Consider the following 20,573-nt stretch of genomic DNA (forward strand, 5'->3'; position numbering starts at 1 on the left):
CAGACCTCAAAGTTGGAGCCAAAGGAAAGCTTCCCTTTTCCAGTGTGAAGGTGCCCCATCATTAGTGTCAGTGTGAGGAATAGTGCCCCATCATTGGTATCAGTGGGAGGAATTGTGCCCCATCATTGGTGTCAGTGGGAGGAATAGTGCCCCATCATTGGTGTCAGTGGGAGGAATTGTGCCCCATCATTGGTGTCAGTGGGAGGAATAGTGCCCCATCATTGGTGTCAGTGGGAGGAATTGTGCCCCATCATTGGTATCAGTGGGAGGAATAGTGCCCTATCATTGGTATCAGTGGGAGGAATAGCGCCCCATCATTGGTGTCAGGGGGAGGAATAGCGCCCCATCATTGGTGTCAGTGGGAGGAATAGTGCCCCATCATTGGTGTCAGTGGGAGGAATAGCGCCCCATCATTGGTGTCAGTGGGAGGAATTGCGCCCCATCATTGGTGTCAGGGGGAGGAATAGCGCCCCATCATTGGTGTCAGGGGGAGGAATAGCGCCCCATCATTGGTATCAGTGGGAGGAAGTGCCCCATCATTAGTGTCAGTGGGAGGAATAGTGCCCCATCTTTGGTGTCAGTGGGAGGAATAGTGCCCCATCATTGGTATCAGTGAGAGGAATAGTGCCCCCTCATTGGTATCAGTGGGAGGAAGTGCCTCATCATTAGTGTCAGTGGGAGGAATAGTGCCCCATCTTTGGTGTCAGTGGGAGGAATAGTGCCCCATCATTGGTATTAATGGGAGGAATAGTGCCCCCTCATTGGTGTCAGTGACACCAATGAGGGGGCACTATTCCTCCCACACTGACACTAATGATGGGGCACTATTACTCCCACTGACACCAATTATACTTACATCGCTGTGCTGACCCCTGCTCCAGCCCAGGCTCCCTCCTTCAGGCACAGACACTTACCCATCAGCTGTCTTCCTTCTCCAGCCGCTCTCCTCCTCTTCACCGGCTCCAGCCTCCAGCTGATCCCTCACTCAATCTTCAATCTTCGTGCTGCCGGTCAGCTCCTCCTCTCCAAGCTCCGCCTCCTCGCCTGTGATTGGCTGCCTGTGTGCTTTTTCTGAGCAGGCGAGGAGGCGGAGCTTGCAGAGGGAGGGACAGGCTGCCATAGGCTGCCCAGTGATCCCAGGGGTGTGGCCAGATTGAAGGGGCGGCTTGTCATCCCGCCCACATCGCAATCAAGATCCAGGAAGATGAAGACACCGGACGGACACCCTCTGCACCCCTCCTCCAGCAGTGCCTTGTGGACCGGATTGACGTGGGACACGGAGTCGCAGACACAGGTAAGGCACAGCAGCCCCTGTCCCTTTCCCACAGAAGTGTCCCTTCTGTGGGAAGGGGGGGGCGGCGCTGCTGCCGTGCCGCCCCCCTGAAAAGTGCTGCCCTAGGCAAATGCCTTGTTTGCCTTGCGGCAAATACGCCCCTGGTGTGTATCCAGGTCCTGGTGCCTCTGTGCAGTGTGAAAGGTATATCTTAACCACTTCCGGTCCAGCCCATCTTTATAAACAGCCGGATGGGAGCAGTGCAGGAGTGGGTGGCCGTTTATAAACGACGCCCGAATTTTCAGCCTGTAAGCGCTCCCTGTGATTGGTGCCCGCTGTGTCCTCCGGAGCACTGATCGCTGTACGGGATCTCTGTGTGAGGTCCTGATCATGTGATCACTGATTGGCCAATTAGTGATCACATGAATAATAGTAAGCAAGATGTCACTTCTGACATCATTGCTTACTACTTGTGAAATCTGTGAATGATCACAGAGATCACATGGTACAGGGCAATTCACAACAACCTTGTACCATGTGATAAGCTGTGACCAATCACAGTATTTCTCAATGGCTGCAGAAATGCAGCCAGAGAGGAGAAATGATTGCTTTTACAGCCTTTATGGGTATAAAAGCAATCAGTGTAAAAAAAAAAAATCTTCATCACCCCCCACAAGCAGTAGTGTCACAATGGTGACACTGTACTGCTAGGGTGACAGTATGTTAGAAAAAATGTAAAAAAAAAACAAATAATATAAAAAAAACAAAAATGTAAAAACTATTTTTGAAAAATTATAATTTTTGGTTATAAACTAATTTGGTTTTTTTTTATTTTACTAAAAAGATAGCGGAATACAATTTGGCCAAGATTTATGAAGAAAAACACTTTTTTCAAAATTTTTGGACTTTTTCATTTATATAGCAAAAAAAATAAAAATCCCAGTGGTGAATAAATACCACAAAAATAAAGTTGTATCTGTCTCAAAAAAATGCTAAAAAATTCATATAGGTACAATGTTGTATGACTGCACAATTGTCATGCAAAGTGTGATAGCGCTGAAAGCTGAAAATTGGCCGGGACAGGAAGGGGGTGAAAGTGTCCGGACTTGAAGTGGTTAACTAGCAGAAGACGGTGAAGGTAGCCATTTCACAATAAGGACTAGTAAAAGATTCCCCAAAACTCAAGTCTTGCCAACAAAGAATATCTGTAACCCATTTTTAGACTTTAGGTTGAAATGAATTTGAGCTAGGTTCACTCAAGGTAAAGCATCTGGTTCCTTCAGTTGGTGGCAAGGGCAGCAATGAAATGAGCGTGTTGCTTTGCCTATCATGAGGGCTTGGTTGTAGACATATACAAAGGTATGCGAAGTAGCACCTACCAATTCCAGACACTTCTGTTGTTGCACCTCTTTGTGGGTGTGAATTTTCCTTCTGTACATTAAAAAGGCATCCACTTGTTAGTGTAGTCCACATTTTACCATGGCAGATTACCTAGAATGTAAAACCAATTACAGTACATCTGTCCCTGCCCCTTGAAGGACCTAAATCTTTATCATCCCCACCACACTCCCCAATGACCACACCGTAGGGGAGATTTTGGATGGGAAATGGTTGATCTTCCAGTATGACCATAGTAGCTGCTACAGTGAATTCATATTTTGAAGATCAGTAAAAACGTTAAAAAAAAAAAACTTCACTCTCTTGCTTTGTCAACCTTCTACCCCAGTAAGGAGTCTTCACTGGCTGACTTTGGTGTGGAGACCTGCATATCGTTTTCTGCAGAATCCACCTGAGAAGCAGAAGAAGAGAGGACCTGGAGTCCCCAGAATGTGACACAAGCAGTAACAGTGGCTCCAAGTTGAGTATCTCCGGGGCCCCTTGCCAGAAGCACATTGACACAGAACAGAAGACTGAGAAGCATGATCTGGCCATTTTGATTGCAATGTTTATTCACACTCTAACTGCATTTGCAAAAGAAGGCAGATTTTACTGAGGGCACAAAAGGCCACCAGTAACCAACAAAGACGACTGCCAACCTTCAGGGCTAGGTGTCACCACCAAGAGGTTGTAAACTTCACTATCTTGCTTTTCTCCACCTTCCACCCCAGTATGGAGTCTTCACATGCTGACCTTGGTGTAGAGACCTGCAGACTATTTTTTGCACAAGAATTCACCTGAGAAGCAGACAAAGAGAGCACCTGAAGCCCTCAGTATGTGACACAAGGCTCAAAGCCGAGTATCTGCAGGAGCCCTTGCCAGCACCACACTATCACAGAACGTAAGACTGAGGAGCATGATCAGGCCATCTTGTTTGCAGGTTTTATTCACATACTAAATGCATTTGCAAAAGAAGGCAGTTTTTTACGGAGGGCACAAAAGGCCACCAGTAACCACCAAATTCGACTGACAACCTTCAGGGCTAGATGACACCACCAAGGGGTATAAACTTCACGATCTTGCTTTTCTCCACCGACCACCCCGGTATGGAGTCTTCACATACTGACCTTGGTGTAGAGACCTGCAGACTATTTTTTGCACAAGAATTCACCTGAGAAGCAGACGAAGAGAGGACCTGAAGCCCTCAGTATGTGACACAAGCAGTGATAGTGGCTCAAAGCCGAGTATCTCCAGGACCCCTTGCCAGCACCACACCAACACAACACAAGACTGAGGAGCATGATCAGGCCATCTTGTTTGCAGGTTTTATTCACATACTAAATGCATATGCAAAAGAAGGCAGATTTTAACCACTTCAAGACCGGACACTTTCACCCCCTTCCTGCCCAGGCCAATTTTCAGCTTTTAGCACTATCACACTTTGAATGACAATTGCGCGGTCATGCAACACTGTACCCATATGAATTTTTTAGCACTTTTTTGAGACAGATAAAGCTTTATTTTGGTGGTATTTATTAACCACTGGGAATTTTATTTTTTTTGCTATGTAAATGAAAATGTCCAAACATTTTGAACAAAAGTGTTTTTCTTATACAATTTTGCAAATAAATAATATTTCATCATAAATCTTGGCCAAAATTTACTCCGTTATCTTTTTCAGCAAAAAAAAAAAACCCAAATTAGTTTGTAACCAAAAATTATCATTTTTAAACATTTTGTTTTTACATTTTATTTTTTTTATATTATTATTTGTTGTTTTTGTTTTTACATACTGTAACCCTAGCAGTACAGTGTCACCATGGTGACACTGTACTACTTGTGGGGGGTGAGGAAGATTTTTTTTTTTTTACTCTGATTGCTTTTACACCCATAATGTAAACTCCTTCTCTCTAGCTGCATTCTTGCAGCCATTGAGAACTACTGTGTGAGCTGTGATTGGTCACAGCTTGTCACATGGTACAAGGCTGTTGTGAATAGCCTTATACCATGTGACCTCTGTGATCATTCACAGATTTCTTACATAGTAAGCAATGATGTCACAAGTGACATCTTGCTTACTACTCTGCATGTGATCACTGATTGGCCAATGAGTGATCACATGATCGGGACCTCGCACAGAGGTCCCGTCTGACGATCGGTGTTCCACTGTGTCCGGAGGACACAGCGGGCACCAGATTGCGGTGCTGCGCACTCCCAGGGAGCGCGCACAACTAGAAAATGTGGGTGCCGTTTATGAACGGCAACCCGCCCCTGGAGTGCCTCTGTCCTGCCGTTTATAAACAGCAGGTGGAAGGCAAGTGGTTAAGGAGGGCACAAAAACCAACAGTAACCACCAAAGATGATTGATAACCTTCAGGGCTAGCTGTCACCACCAACAGGTCACTAACACCCTTTTTTTTGTAATTCTTTATGAAAAAGTTTTTAACAGACAAAGGGAACCAAACAAGAAGTTCACCAAAATATAAGAAAGGCAATATAAACACAACATCTTACAGTATTCAACCAAAGACATGGTACATAGATACACTGGGCTTCCATTGAGCAGTCAGGTTAGAGAGAAGTAGGTCTGAACTATGACCATTGGGCCCAGCCAGAAACAGAAAAAGGGTATGGGGACTGAGGGTAAGTGGGACAGTGAATAGAGGGTCTCTACAGTAGAGGTCCTCTGACTGCCATTGGAGAAACATGAAAAAATAGAGCAGAACAAGGTAAAACTAGAAAAGCTACAAGTTCTGGGGAAATTGTGTGAAGTGTTCTTGCCTCCACCAGTAGTCTACAACTGGAGTGGGAGGAGTAACTGGGTGGAGTGGCTTGTCACTCTGCTGCCTGCTCACACACCTGGGTTCCTATGGCAACTCACTCTACAGCAAGGGCAGAGAAGAGCGGTTAAAAACAAACTGCTCCAACTTGCTCACTTCACTGGCGGTTGCCATCTTCAAACGGTTGTAGTTTAAAAATTATAAATCCTACAGCGAAGAGCTTTATATTGTGAGAATGAAAAGACCCAGACCTACATTTTGATGCATAGTATATCTCTGAAATATTAAAAATGAAGGAACAGTCTCAGTTTAGAAATTGCCCTTCAACTTTGAGGTGGCTAGAGTGGAGTTTCAATGAATGTCAATGGGCGGCGTGAGTTGCAAATAAATGGTCATATTGTGAAAACTTTCAGGACTATGGCTTAGCCGTGGACATTTTTAGTGGCAGCAGGGATAGCTGAACGTTTTGATATAAGATTTGTGTAGGTGGGCTTGAAAATGAGGGAGTGATGGCAGTTTAGAGATCATGTCCTGATTTTTCAGCTCACACTCTAGCTTTTGTCAGCTCCCATTCTAGTTTTGAACATTCCGCCATTCATTCCTATGGGACCAATTTCAACACAAAAACACCGATATTTTGTGAATCATTTGGCGAAACGTTCCACAAAGTAATAGCACACCAATCGGGAACAATCCACACGTTTTGGTATATTACTGTCTATGTAGTATAAAATCTGTGGGAGGAGTTAGGGTGGTAAATTTGGCTATAATAATAAGAATATATATGTGAGATAACAATAAGTGGTCTTGCCATGCAAGAACACTTAATGAGAAGTTGAACAACAAGAAAAGGGCAGCAAGCAAGCCAGGAAGAAAGAGGAGATGAGAAAGGGGTGATTGCAGTAAGATTTATCACAAAGTAACCATCCCTCCCAGGTTGATCAAACCAGGTCAAGTGTAGGAAAGAGAAAGAAGGAAAAAGAAAAATATATACTCGGAGAACGAGCCGTTTCAGTCAGGTATGCGTCTGTAAACACGAAATATTGCCAGGAGAGCCAGGTATCCCGAAAAACCTCCTCCCTATTGTATAGGGTAGCGGTGAGGTTCTCCGTATCCCTAAGCTCATTAACCTTAGAAAACCATAGAGAGAGTAGGAGGGTGGTCATTTTTCCAACAGACAGGAATACACACCTTGGCTGCATTCAACAACTGCATAGTAAGGGATGACTTATATTTCTTAACTGGTCTCTCCGAGAGGTGCAACAGGCAGCCCACAGGGTCATCGCGCAGGTCCACAGAGGTAAGATGTTTGATATCTGTCACCCCTAGCCAGAAAGGTCAAAGCCTCGGACTCTGCCAGAAGACATGGAAGAGAGTGCCCCTCCCCATTCTAACAGACCATTTTTAATAATTTGGGACCCTGTTATTTGTAGTTATGCCTCCCTATGGGAGGAAGTGAGAAAGAACACAAACACAGGGAGCGTGTACAATATGTATGTTTAGGACCTTCCATTCCACCTCATCCCAATTCATGGTCCATTCATCAAATAATTCTTCATCTGCATCATACTGTAGAAAGTGAGCAACATTTTTCCAATCTTCAATCTGTCAGTTTTGGTCATTTGGAGCCTTCTGGGGCCTTATTTTACCAGTGACCAGGACAGGAACCCAGTGTCACCTTATCCTGTAACCTGTCCTCTTCTAGATTCTGTGTTGTGTGTTCACAGGAAGCCTTCAACGTGGCACAGCTAGAAAGAGTGGTAACTACAGCAGCTGTGGATTCCTATGCAAAATATAGTCTGCAGGTCTCTACACCAAGGTCAGCATGTGAAGACTCCATACTGGGGTGGAGGGTGGAGAAAAGTAAGATAGTGAAGCCCTGAAGGTTATCAATTGTCTGTTGATTACTGGTAGCCTTTTACACCCTTCCTTAACCACTTGCCTACCGGGCACTTCTACCCCCTTCCTGCCCAGGCCAATTTTCAGCTTTCAGCGCTGTCGCACTTTGAATGACAATTACGCGGTCATGCAACATTATACCTATATGAAATTTTTATAATTTTTTTCTCACAAATAGAGCTTTCTTTTGGTGGTATATACTTGCCGCTGTTTTACTTTTTGCGCTATTAACAAAAAAAAAGGCAAAAAATTTGAAAAAAGTTTCTTTATTTCTATGATACAATTTTGCAACAGGTAATGTTTCTCCTTCATTGATGTGCGTTGATGAGGCTGCACTGATAGGCAGCACTGTTAGGCACTGAGGCGGCACTGATGACCTGGCACTGATGATGGCTACTGATAGTCGGCACTGACTGGCAGCACTGATGGGCACAGGTGGGTGGCACTTCTGGACGACACTGCTGGGCACAATTGGGTGGAACTGGTGGGTGGCACTGCTAGGCACTGATCATCAGGGCACTGATCATCAGTGCCCTGATGATTGGTGCCGATCCCTGCTCTGACAGTGTGAGGAAAGTGCAGCCAAGAACCGGCAATTGCATTTCGTGGTGATCAGCGTGTCTTTGGACACAGCTGATCACGTGGTAAAAGGCTGCTGTGATTGGCCTTTTACCACATCACGTGATCAGTAGTGTCCGTAGGACACAGCGATCACAGAGATTGCCGGGTGCGTGCCCCCTGGGGGCACGCAGGAGTGCGTTCTGGGAGGACGTCAGTGTAGCCGTCATTTGCCTATCTGGGGTCGGCAACTTGTTAAAATCTGCCTTATTTTGCAAAAAATTGCAATCAAGATGGCCAGATCATGCTTTTCAGACTTAAGTTCTGTGTCAGTGTGCTTCTGGCATTCCTGCATGCAAAAAAACCACCACGTCTGCCACATACGAAGGGCGTTCAAATCAAACCAGAACTTTTCAGTTTGTATAATAAAAGAACAAATTTCAAGGAGTGAAAACTGCATTATTTTTGACATACTCCCCTGCTACAATTATACACTTATCCCAACAGTCAACTAATGCCTGGAAAGCTTTGGCAAGATTTGTCAGTACACGTGAACCATTCTAGGTGCTGATGACTTCGTCGTCGGTGCTGAAATGCTGACGAATGAAGATTTGCCTCTTGTGCAATGTCACGACAGGTTGTGTGTTGATTAACCAGGATCAGGCCAATGTTCACAGGAATGACTGCTGTGGGTTTGGAACCACCCATCCGTCACTGGCGGCCATACGGCCATATTTGAAACGTTTGCAACATTCACGTCTTACTGCGGCTGAGCGTCTCATCGCTGTGCTATGCTTGAGGTCTTCTGTAGATATCTGCAGGTTTTACACCTTTGTTCACAAAAAACGTCATCCCCACACGCTGTTCCATGCACACACTAACACTTGTCTGCCATCTTGATTAAAGGTCTCTGGACCGGCCCGCGACATGAGAGCCGCCTATCAGTAATAGGACGCACTTGCCACTTACTACTGTGTTTAGTACCACCATACTAGCATCCATTTTTATACCTGGAAAATTAAGTCCCGGTTTGACTTGAACGCCCCTCGTATAATCACTCCATAATCTGCCCCATTCTCAACCACTTGACCATCTCTGCATCCCATAGAGCTGTTGCCCCCAAATTTGCTGTTGGGCAAAAGCAAAGGTGTCCCAGATAAAGAGGCTGCTGAGCATAGTAACTCCACGCAGATGGTTCTCCTTGATGTGAGTCAAACCTGACCACCACAAGGCCATATGGTCAACTGCATAGCAATCACGTTCATATTTGTTTGGCCAGCTTGGTGAACTTTTCAAAAATAGAAATAGATTTAAGATGGTTGCTTAGTGATGTAAGGAACATAAAAAGGGGGAAGGTGAGCGACATAAGGAATGGGAGGTGTTAAACAGAGGAAGCCATTAGACCACGGGTGTCAAACTGGTGGCCCTCCAGCTGTTGCCAAACTACAAGTCCCATGAGGCAATGCAAGATTGACAGTTACAAGCATGACTCCCAAAGGCAGAGGCATGATGGGACTTGTAGTTTGGCAACAGCTGGATTGCCTCCAGTTTGACATCTCTGCATTAGACAGTTGAAGGCTTTCACTATGAATATTCTTGTTAATAAATGTGACACTTTTGCGTGGAGTACATAAAGCGGAACTTCACCCTCTCCTCACTCCAGAACTGCAAAAACATAATGTCATGAAAAGATAACCAATCAGCATGGGCACAGAATGCAATGCAGGATCACCCAGAGGAGGCACCACCGACTGACATGTGGTGGCAAAAAATGTGGTTGGAGTGGTATAACCTATACTATGTATGGCCACAGAGTGAACCTTTAACCCCTCGCCTACCGAGCACTTGTACCCCCTTTCTGCCCAGGCCAATTTTCAGCTGTCAGCGCTGTCGCACTTTGAATTACAATTGCGCGGTCATGCAACATTGTACCCATATGAAGTTTTTTGAATTTTTTTCACACAAATAGAGCTTTCTTTTGGTGGTATTTAATCTCTTCTGGGTGTTTTTATATTAATAGCAAAAAATAAAAAAAAAATACATTTTTCTTTGTTTCTATTATAACATTTTGCAAACAGGTAATTTTTCTCCTTCACTGATGTGCGTTGATGAGGCAGCACCGAAAGGCACTGATGAGGTGGCACGGATAGGCAGCACCGATAGGCATTGATGAGGTGGCACGGATAGGCAGCACTGATGGGCACTGACTAGCGGCAATGCTGGGCTGCACTGATGGGCACTGGTGGGTGGCACTGATGGGCACAGGTGGGTATCACTGCTGGGAACCAATCATCAGGGCACCAATCATCAGTACCCTAATGATCAGTGCCGATCCCACCTCTGACAACTGCCAGCGTGAGGAAAGTGTAGCCAATAAGGCTGGCCATACACTATACAATTTCTGCCCAATTTCCTTTAGATTTACCTTCAACTATGTAGTACAAGAGCCTGCCTAATTGGATACAATTGAAAGTGTTAGGTTTTATGTCATATTTTATTGTTTTTGGTAAATCTAAACCAAAAATCTCAAGAATATTGTATAATGTATGGCCAGCCTAACTGGCAATTGCATTTCCCGGTGGTCAGTGTGTCATTGGACACAGCTGATCACGTGGTAAAAGGCTGCTGTGATTGGCCTTTTACCACATCACGTGATCAGCTGTGTCCATAGGACACAGCGATCACGGAGATCACCGGGTGCGCTCCCCCAAGAGCACGCTCTGGAAGGATGTCATATGACGCCCTCCCAGAACTGGCCGGCCGCAGTGAAGCCGTCATTCGGCTATCTGCGGTGGGTGGGTGGTTAATCAGAAGCTGATGGCTCCCCTTCCCGTGGTTCCAGGGTTCTCCCGCTCTTACCGGAGCCCAGGACCACAACCGCTGGCTATGGGAGGGAGAGCACAATGAGACCGAGGCAAATCCTTGCTCCGCAGTGATGTCACTTCCAGTTTTAGATGCACCCTTTCCTGGCTGGTACAGCCATGAGGCAAATCTAACCAAGCCAATCTCTGCCTGTTTAGAAGGTGTGAAGGGCAGGAGAAACATTGGGGTCTATTAGATCCCTAATGTCTCCATAAAGAGTACCTGTCACTTGCCCAATGCTATCACACAGGGGTATATTAACTCATTATGATAGAAACCAAGTAAAAATAAAGAAAAAATGTAAAAATAAAATTGTAATAAAATATATTCCAAAAAAAAAATATAAAAAATGCCGTAACCCTCATTGACCAGCACACCCGCGCAAACACAAGCCCAGGGTGTGCATGTGTATGTAAAGCAAGGTTGCACCACACGTGTGACATATCGCGGCAAACATCAGAGTGAGAACAATAATTCTAGCACAAGAGTACCTAGTTAACTCCAAACTGATGAACTGTAAAGGCTTTTAAAGCGCACCTATGGTGATTTTTGGGCACCGTAGTTTTTGGCGATATAGTGGGCGCAGTTTTAAGACATTGAATGTTTGGTATCTATTTACTCGATGCAACCTCTCCTTTTATTTTAAACAAAAATAGGTATTCTACTGTTTCTGTGCACTAAAATTCATTTTAATTTTTTTTTTCCTGAAAATGTGCGTTTAATAAACAGTTGTGCAAATCTCATGCGACATAAAAATTTGCAATCACCTTTTTATTCTACAGGGTCTTGGGTGGGAGCAGTGCAGGAGCGGGTTGCCGTTCATAAACAGTGCCCACATATAAAGCCTGAGCGCACAACACCGCTAACCAGGGCCCACTGTGTCCCCCGGGCACAGTGGAACACCGATCGCTGTAGGGACCTCTGTGTGAGGTCCTGATCATGTGATCACTGATTGGCCAATCAGTGATCACATGAATAGTAGTAAGCAAGATGTCACTTTTGACATCATTGCTTACTACTAGTGAAATCTGTGAATGATCACAGAGGTCACATTGTACAAGGCTATTCACAACAGCCTCATACCATGTGACAAGCTGTGACCAATCACAGCTCACACAGTATTTCTCAATGGCTGCAGGAATGCAGTCAGAGAGAAGGAGAAATGATTGCTTTTACAGCCTTTATGGGTGTAAAACAAAAAAAATCTTCATCACCCCCCACAAGTAGTACAGTGTCACTATGGTGACACTGTACTGCTAGGGTGACAGTATGTTAAAAAAATAAAATAAAAATAATAATAATACGTATAAAAAAATAAAAAAAAGTAAAAAAATTTTTGAAAAATTATAATTTTTGGTTATAAACTAATTTGGTTTATTTTTTTACTAACGATAACTGAATACATTTTGGCCAAGATTTATGAATAAAGATTTGCAAAATTTTATAAGAAAAACACTTTTTTTCAAACTTTTGTATTTTTTCATTTATATATATATAAAAAAAAAATCCCAGCAGTGAATAAATACCACCAAAATACAGTTTTATCTGTCTAAAAAAAAAAAGCTAAAAAATTCATATGGGTACAGTGTTGCATGACCGCGCAATTGTCATTCAAAGTGTGATAGCGCTGAAAGCTGAAAATTGGCCTGGACTGGAAGGGGGGGAAGTGTCCGGACTTGAAGTAGTTAAGTAATTTTATTGCAAAAAAATTAAGATTTTTTTCATGCATGCGAAAAATAAAAATTGCTCTGTAGCTGAACTGGTTAAAAAATAAAAAATAAATCTGCGAGTGGGTGGGAAATGGTCCAAATTTGCCCCAGGCTTAAGGCCCCTTTCAGACAGGACAGACCTGTCAGCTGATCCTCCTGCTCAGCGGGGGGATCTCTCCACTGAGGATGCAGATGACAGGTCTGTGTCCGCTGTGCTACTGCAGAGGACACAGACACAGCTCGCTGACTTCTATGTGGTGATTGGATGGAAACAGACTGCCTGTCTGTTTCCACCCAACTGTCATCTGATCTGATCTGCCGAATGGATGGAGAACAGAACCCTACCCATCTGTTTCTGGCGTACAGGATCGGATGCTGGCGGACACTTGTCCGCTGACACCCGCCTGGCCATAGAGGTCTATGGATGGTCTGTTGGGGTCCTCCTGAAAAACTGACAGGCAGACCCAATCGGACCATCAATGGGGCAGCACAGTGGCTAAATGGTTAGCACTTCCACCTGGCAGTACTACGGTCGTTGGTTTGAATCCCAGCCATGGCACCACCTGCCTGGAGTTTGCATGTTCTCCCTGTGCCTGCATGGGTTTCCTCCAGGTACTCTGGTTTCCTCCCACACTCCAAAGACATGGTGGTAGGTTAATTGGCTCCTGTCTAAATTGTCCCTAGTATGTGTATGTATGAATGTGAGTTAGGGACCTTAGATTGTACACCCCTTGAGGGTTAGGGACTGATGTGAATGTACAATATATATGTAAAGTGCTGCATACATTGACGGTGCTATACAAGTACCTGAAATAAATAAATGTGAAAAGGGGCCTAAAGTCTGCTTTCTGTAGGGAAAAAAAAAATCAACATGTCATTTAAAGAGGGGTTTCCAAAGGCCCAAAAGTCTGTGCAAGCTCCACAACAATGAAGCTGAACTTGCCTGCAGCTTGAAAGTCAGAGAGCGACTACTTCATGGGGAAGGAATTGGCCCAGGTTCCTTTTAAAGAACAATTTCGAGCAACACAGGAAAGCAGCCAGGGAACCTTAACTTGAGGGATATCCTTCAGCCATAATCCACAGGGCACCTTGCGGGGTCCCTTCCTGCTGTGAAGCATTCCCCTCGAGCTGCTTCCTGTTACCTCCAATCAAATTCAATCTTCTTATTTGGGTCTATTTGATTGGAGGCTATGAAATACCACTTACCGTAATTCTGACATTTTTTTTTCTATGGAGACAGCAGGGAGCATTCAGTGGGCGTGTCAGAGAACTCCTCTCTTGTATCAGAAGCGGGTGTTCCAAGGTCACCAAAAACAAGGGAGCGGAGTGGACTGGAGCACTACAGTGATGATTGTCGATTCACACATGGCCTTCTAATGTTTTTTAGAGACTCCACATCCAAAGTTTCCCAGCCATAGTTTGTGTCTCTGCCCCCTCCACTGACACCATGGCAAAAGGCATCCTCTCACAGCATAGCTATATTATACTCTTTGGAGTGGGACTATTTAACAATCACATATTTTTCTTTGTATGATTTTTGTATTATTTATAATATTTTTTAAGTTGTTTATTTGTGCTGTTTTTATGGGTTTTTTTTGGTATACAAATGATTGGGCCTAGATAAATATTGAGGAATCCATTATTTGACTTTGTAATGACCTTGGTATTTGAAAGCGGCTGGAGGAGGAGAATCTGGAGCAGCTGTGCATAGAAACCAATCAGCTTCTAGACTCCGCTTTTTCAGTTAAGCATTGAAAATGAAAGCTAGAAGCCGGTTTGTTGGCTAGTTGTCTACTGACAGAGGAGGGGGAGAAAAAGAAATTGTTGTAGTGACTGAACAAGGAGGATCTTGGACTCTTCTCTGGAACATCCAGGAAAAAAATTAAATATTTATTCAGTCTACAATTAAAGGGTCAGAACCCCCCCCCCAAAAAAAAAACTGTCAGCAGTTGGTAGATGATAGAGACTTAAACCCCTGATATTTTCTTTCTTTCTTTCTGTAAGACTTTGGTGAGTTCTGGACAGGGGCGGAGTGACAACTCATGGTGCCCCCGAGCAATAGGGGATCATGGGGCCCCTGTGTCCTTGCCCAAACTCAAAAAAGCCTATGAAAAAGGTACCAGGGGCATCTCATGGGGCCCCCTACTGACCCCGGGCCCTCGGGCAGTGCCCGAGTTTCCAAATGGTCAGTCCACCCCTGGTTCTGGATCAACTGTGGGTGTAGGATTAGAACTTTTTTTTTTTTCTATGGTTGAACTGGATGGACTTTTGTCTTTTTTCAGCCAGACTATGTAAATTCCCAGCTCCACCCGCCTGATGTGGGATTGGGGGCTAACACTGTAGATTTTATGTTTTAATTTGATATTACTGAAAATGTAACAAGAGGAGCCAGAACCCACAAAAGGTGAGTGTGGGGGGAGGGAACACACCCTAAACTCCCAGATGGGCAGGAACGGAGCTGCCGATCCTCAGTCAGTTGACAGCACCTAATGGGATTCTGACGCTTTAGACTTCCTGCTTCAGGCCAGTCCCTACCAGGGGCGGACTGACAACTCATGAGGCCCCCAGCCAATAGGGGATCATGGGGCCCGTGTCCTTGCCCAAACTCAAAAAGCCTATGAAAAAGGTACCAGGGGCATCTCATGGGGCCCCCTACTGACCCCGGGTCCTCGGGCAGTGCCCGTGTTTCCAAATGGTCAGTCCGCCCCTGGTCCCTACTGTTTTATTTATTACAGGTACTTATATGGCGCCGTCAGTTTACATATTGTACATTCACATCAGTCCCTAACCCTCAAGGGGCGTACAATCTAAGGTCCCTAACTCACATTCATACATACACATACTGAGCGGCACAGTGGCTTAGTGGTTAGCACATCTGCCTTGGATTAAACAGGTCATGGGTTTCGATTCCCAACCATGGCACCTCCTGCATGGAGTTTGCATGTTCTCCTTGTGCTTGCATGGTTTTCCTCCGGGTGCTCCGGTTTCCTCCCACACTCCAAAGACATGCTGGTAGATTAATTGGATCCTGTTTAATTGGATCTACTCCACTCATTAATCTAACTTAGTAGCACCTGTCTGAGCTCTTTAAAGCCACCTGTCCACCCCACAGTCAGTCAGACGCCAACTAATACCATGAGCAAGACCAAAGAGCTGTCAAAAGACACCAGAGACAAAATTGTGGACCTCCACAAGGCTGGAAAGGGCTTCGGGGCAATTGCCAAGCAGCTTGGTGAAAATAGATCAACTGTTGGAATTGTTAGAAAATGGAAGAGGCTAAATACAACTGTCAGTCTCCCTCAGACTGGGGCTCCATGCAAGATCTCACCTCGTGGGGTATCACTGATGATAAGAAAGGTGAGGAATCAGCCCAGAACTACAAGGTAGGAGCTGGTCAATGACATAAAGAGAGCTGGGACCACAGTTTCAAAGGTCACTGTCGGTAGAAAACTACGCCGCCATGGTTTCAAATCATGCATTGCACGGAAGGTTCCCCTGCTCAAGTCATCACATGTCCAGGCCCGTCTGAAGTTTGCCAATGACCATCTGGATGATCCAGAGGAGGCATGGGAGAAAGTCATGTGGTCAGATGAGACCAAAGTAGAACTTTTTGGTCTAAACTTCACTCCTCGCGTTTGGAGGAAAAAGAAGGATGAGTTGCATCCCAAGAACACCATCCCTACTGTGAAGCATGGGGGGTGGTAACATCATGCTTTGGGGGTGCTTTTCTGCGAAGGGGACAGGACGACTGTACTGTATTAAGAAGAGGATGAATGGAACCATTTATTGTGAGATTTTGAGCAACAACCTCCTTCCCTCAGTCAGAGCATTGAAGATGGGTCGTGGTCATGACAACGACCCGAAGCACACAGCCAGGATAACCAAGGAGTGGCTCCGTAAGAAGCATATCAAGGTTCTGGAGTGGCCTAGCCAGTCTCCAGACCTAAATCCAATAGAACATCTTTCTACAGAGCTGAAACTCTGTGTTGCTCAGTGACAGATCTAGAGGAGATCTGTGTGGAGGAGTGGGCCAAAATCCCTGTTGCAGTGTGTGCAAACCTGGTCAAGAACTACAGGAAACGTTTGACCTCTGTAATTGCAAAGGCTTCTGTACCAAATATTAACACTGATTTTCTCAGGTGTTCAAATACTTATGCTCAGCAGTGCAAGACAAATACATTCTTTCAAAATCATACAATGTGATTTCCTGATTTTTTTTTTTTTTTTTTAAATTCTGTCTCTCAGAGTGGGAATGCACCTACAATGTGAATTTCAGACCCCTACATGATTTCTAAGTGGGAGAACTTGCAAAATCGCAGGGTGTTCAAATACTTCTGTTCCTCACTGTATATGCAGCCGTGCGGGCCGTGTTTTGCATGGGCACGAGAGCCCATTCATTTGAGTGCCCCGTGACACTGCACTTCTTCCGAAAACGCAGCCGAGGTTCCCAGTACAGTTGCATTTTCCAGTGCAGGCGACATGCCATTAGAACTAATGGCACCCACCCACGGGTCCGCATTTCTCTGTGTGGGTGGTGCAGCTGCATGGATTTTTATACGGATCCGCAGCGGTACCACCCGCACAGATGTGAACCTAGCCTAAAGGATAAGTTCACCTTTTGTAACATGTTACATATAACATCCATATTCAGGGTGCAACATGTAACGACCAGACCGCCCCCCCTCCACTTCCCACTTTGACAGTTGGCGGGGAATCTTCTCCCCCCTCACTCCGCCCACTCATTCACAGTGATTTGTGCATGAGACTACAAGTCCTGTCATCCTTAGCGGCTGTCGGCTTGAAGTGCTCAACGAACCACCACGGCGATGCGGTAGTTCATTCATTCTTCCTGTCAGTATATCTGCTTGCTTGTACATCCCGTACAGACAAGCTGGTATACCGACAGATCTGCAGGAGACCTGCATGGCGTTGGCGATCTATTGATCATTGGTGCAATGCTTTCCAGCCTCCTGCGGACAAAAATAATAAAAGCACATTTTTTACCCGCAAAAAATTGGCATTATTTTTATTCCAAAAGGTGAACTTATCCTTTAAGATGAAGGCCTCCAGCAGCATGCTGTCACTGCTGCAAAGACTCCCATCTTCACCCGGTCTGCCTTCGGGGTTCACTGGCTGCGGCCGCAATGACATCACAGCCGCAACACAGAGCTCTGAAGGAACTGCAAGGGTATGTCATTCCTTCAGAGTGCATGCGCTGGTGATGTCAGTGGCTACTGCTCCCTAGAATACCTTCTACACAGTGAACCTTTAGGAGATATTCATTTAACCTACAGCTAAGCTTTTTTTTTTTTTTATAACCTTACCTGTAGGTTAAAATAAAAACCACTTTAACTTCCCCGGCGGTCTGATTATATCAATGTTTTTGAATATCAAAGCAGTTCATTGTTTTGCATGGAAATTTCAGTGTCCGATGACGAATCGCTATCGCTCAATTCTGCAAGTGGTTCATAATTCATTATGGCTGTTCTCTAGCTGGTCTAAAACCGCTTTTGACCTAAAGGGACGCTTTTTGGATGCCATGAACGTTCTCAAGTTTCCAGGCAGAAAGAACGGCAACAGTACAGGCAGGGCACAGGACAAAGCACTTGGGACAAAACTGAGGGGAAATGGTTTGATACAGTAATGTCATACTAGCAGATTACAATGTATTGTGTGTATGTCATGTTTTTACTTTTTGAATCACCCACTGGTTCGATCCCCCCCGCGTCGCGGCGGGCGCAGGGAATGGAACCTGGAAGACGGATGCTGGCATTGGCTGGAGGACACAGTGGGAAGACACAGTGGGTGGACAGCAGGGGGATCCCACATGAAAGAAAAATATACTTTAAATATATTTAAAACATTTCTTCCCAAATATATTGCCATATATTTGAAATACTACAATTTTGGCCATATTCTATATATATATATATACATACATACACACATACATATGTGTGTGTCTGTAAATACACACATACACATATATATTATTATACAGGATTTATATAGTGCCAACAGTTTGCTCAGAGCTTTACAATATAACGGGAGACAATACAGTTCAATACAAGAAGGTTAGGAGGGCCCTGCTCCTTGGAGCTTACAATCTAAACACACACACACTTCTAACATTTTTGGCTCTATACACCACCACAATGGATTTGAAATGAAACAAACAAGATGTACTTTAACTGCAGACTGTCAGCTTTAATTTGAGGGTATTTACCCTCCAAATCAGGTGAACGGTGTAGGAATTACAACAGTTTGCATATGTGCCTCCCACTTGTTAAGGGACCAAAAGTAATGGGACAATTGGCTTCGCAGCTGTTCCATGGCCAGGTGTGTGTTATTCCCTCATTATCCCAATTACAATGAGCAGATAAAAGGTCCAGAGTTCATTTCAAGTGTGCTATTTGCTTTTGGAATCTGTTGCTGTCAACTCTCAAGATGAGATCCAAAGAGCTGTCACTATAAGTGAAGCAAGCCATCATTAGGCTGAAAAAACAAAACAAACCCACAGAGAGATAACAAAAACATTAGGCGTGGCCAAAACAACTGTTTGGAACATTCTTAAAAAGAAGGGACGCACCGGTGAGCTCAGCAACACCAAAAGACCTGGAAGACCACGGAAAACAACTGTGGTGGATGACCAAAGAATTCTTTCCCTGGTGAAGAAAACACCCTTCACAACAGTTGGCCAGATGAAGAACACTCTCCAGGAGGTAGGTGTATGTGTGTCAAAGTCAACAATCAAGAGAAGACTTCACCAGAGTGAATACAGAGGGTTCACCACAAGATGTAAACCATTGGTGAGCCTCAAAAACAGGAAGGCCAGATTAGAGTTTGCCAAACGACATCTAAAAAAGCCTTCACAGTTCTGGAACAACATCCTATGGACAGATGAGACCAAGATCAACTTGTACCAGAGTGATGGGAAGAGAAGAGTATGGAGAAGGAAAGGAACTGCTTATGATCCTAAGCATACCACCTCATCAGTGAAGCATGGTGGTGGTAGTGTCATGGCGTGGGCATGTATGGCTGCCAATGGAACTGGTTCTCTTGTATTTATTGATGATGTGACTGCTGACAAAAGCAGCAGGATGAATTCTGAAGTGTTTCAGGCAATATTATCTGCTCATATTCAGCCAAATGCTTCACAACTCATTGGACGCCACTTCACAGTGCAGATGACCAATGACCCAAAGCATACTGCAAAAGCGACGAAAGAGTTTTTTTAAGAGAAAGAAGTGGAATGTTATGCAATGGCCAAGTCAATCACCTGACCTGAATCCGATTGAGCATGCATTTCACTTGCTGAAGGCAAAACTGAAGGGAAAATGCCCCAAGAACAAGCAGGAACTGAAGACAGTTGCAGTAGAGGCCTGGCAGAGCATCACCAGGGATGAAACCCAGCGTCTGGTGATGTCTATGCGTTCCAGACTTCAGGCTGTAATTGACTGCAAAGGATTTGCAACCAAGTATTAAAAAGTGAAAGTTTGATTTATGATTATTATTCTGTCCCATTACTTTTGGTCCCTTAACAAGTGGGATACACATATGCAAACTGTTGTAATTCCTACACCGTTCACCTGATTTGGATGTAAATACCCTCAAATTAAAGCTGACAGTCTGCAGTTAAAGTACATCTTGTTTGTTTCATTTCAAATCCATTGTGGTGGTGTATAGAGCCAAACATGTTAGAATTGTGTCAATGTCCCAATATTTATGGACCTGACTGTATACACACACACACTGCATGTTGAAATGCATTTATTATATATTACAAAATATCTGAAAAATATTTTAATAAATATATAATTTTTTAAATATATTCTTCAGATTTTTTTTAACATAAAAAAGTAATTTTAACATATATTTGTAAATGCATTCCAAAAATGTAGACTAAATGTATCTTTAAAGACATATAGTCTATTTGAAAATGTATTTTTAAAAATATTTTTCATATATTTTGTAATAAAAATGCATTTCAAACAGACGGGTTTGTGCAGATAAAGGCACATTGAGGAAGATTTCTGCCAGATCCATGCATCGGATCAAGACAGCAGCTGCTAAAATACCATTACATAGCAGCAAACAGATATTTGAAGCTGCTGG

At 44.3% G+C, this 20,573-nt stretch overlaps 1 protein-coding gene across 1 annotated transcript in view; it reads left to right on the forward strand.

The window, feature by feature from the left end:
* LOC149466253 (uncharacterized) overlaps positions 1-20,573 on the forward strand; it is a 113,757-nt gene that overhangs the window by 70,173 nt on the left and 23,011 nt on the right. The window contains exon 9 of the mRNA XM_089672721.1: positions 7,158-7,293. Coding sequence (XP_089528847.1) covers positions 7,158-7,293 — 136 coding nt within the window. The remainder of the gene's footprint in view (positions 1-7,157; positions 7,294-20,573) is intronic.

The sequence above is a fragment of the Staurois parvus genome, unplaced genomic scaffold (genome assembly GCF_062004578.1).
Source record: "Staurois parvus isolate SC_StPar_1 unplaced genomic scaffold, SC_StPar_1.0 ptg000132l, whole genome shotgun sequence".
Taxonomy (NCBI): Eukaryota; Metazoa; Chordata; class Amphibia; order Anura; family Ranidae; genus Staurois; species Staurois parvus.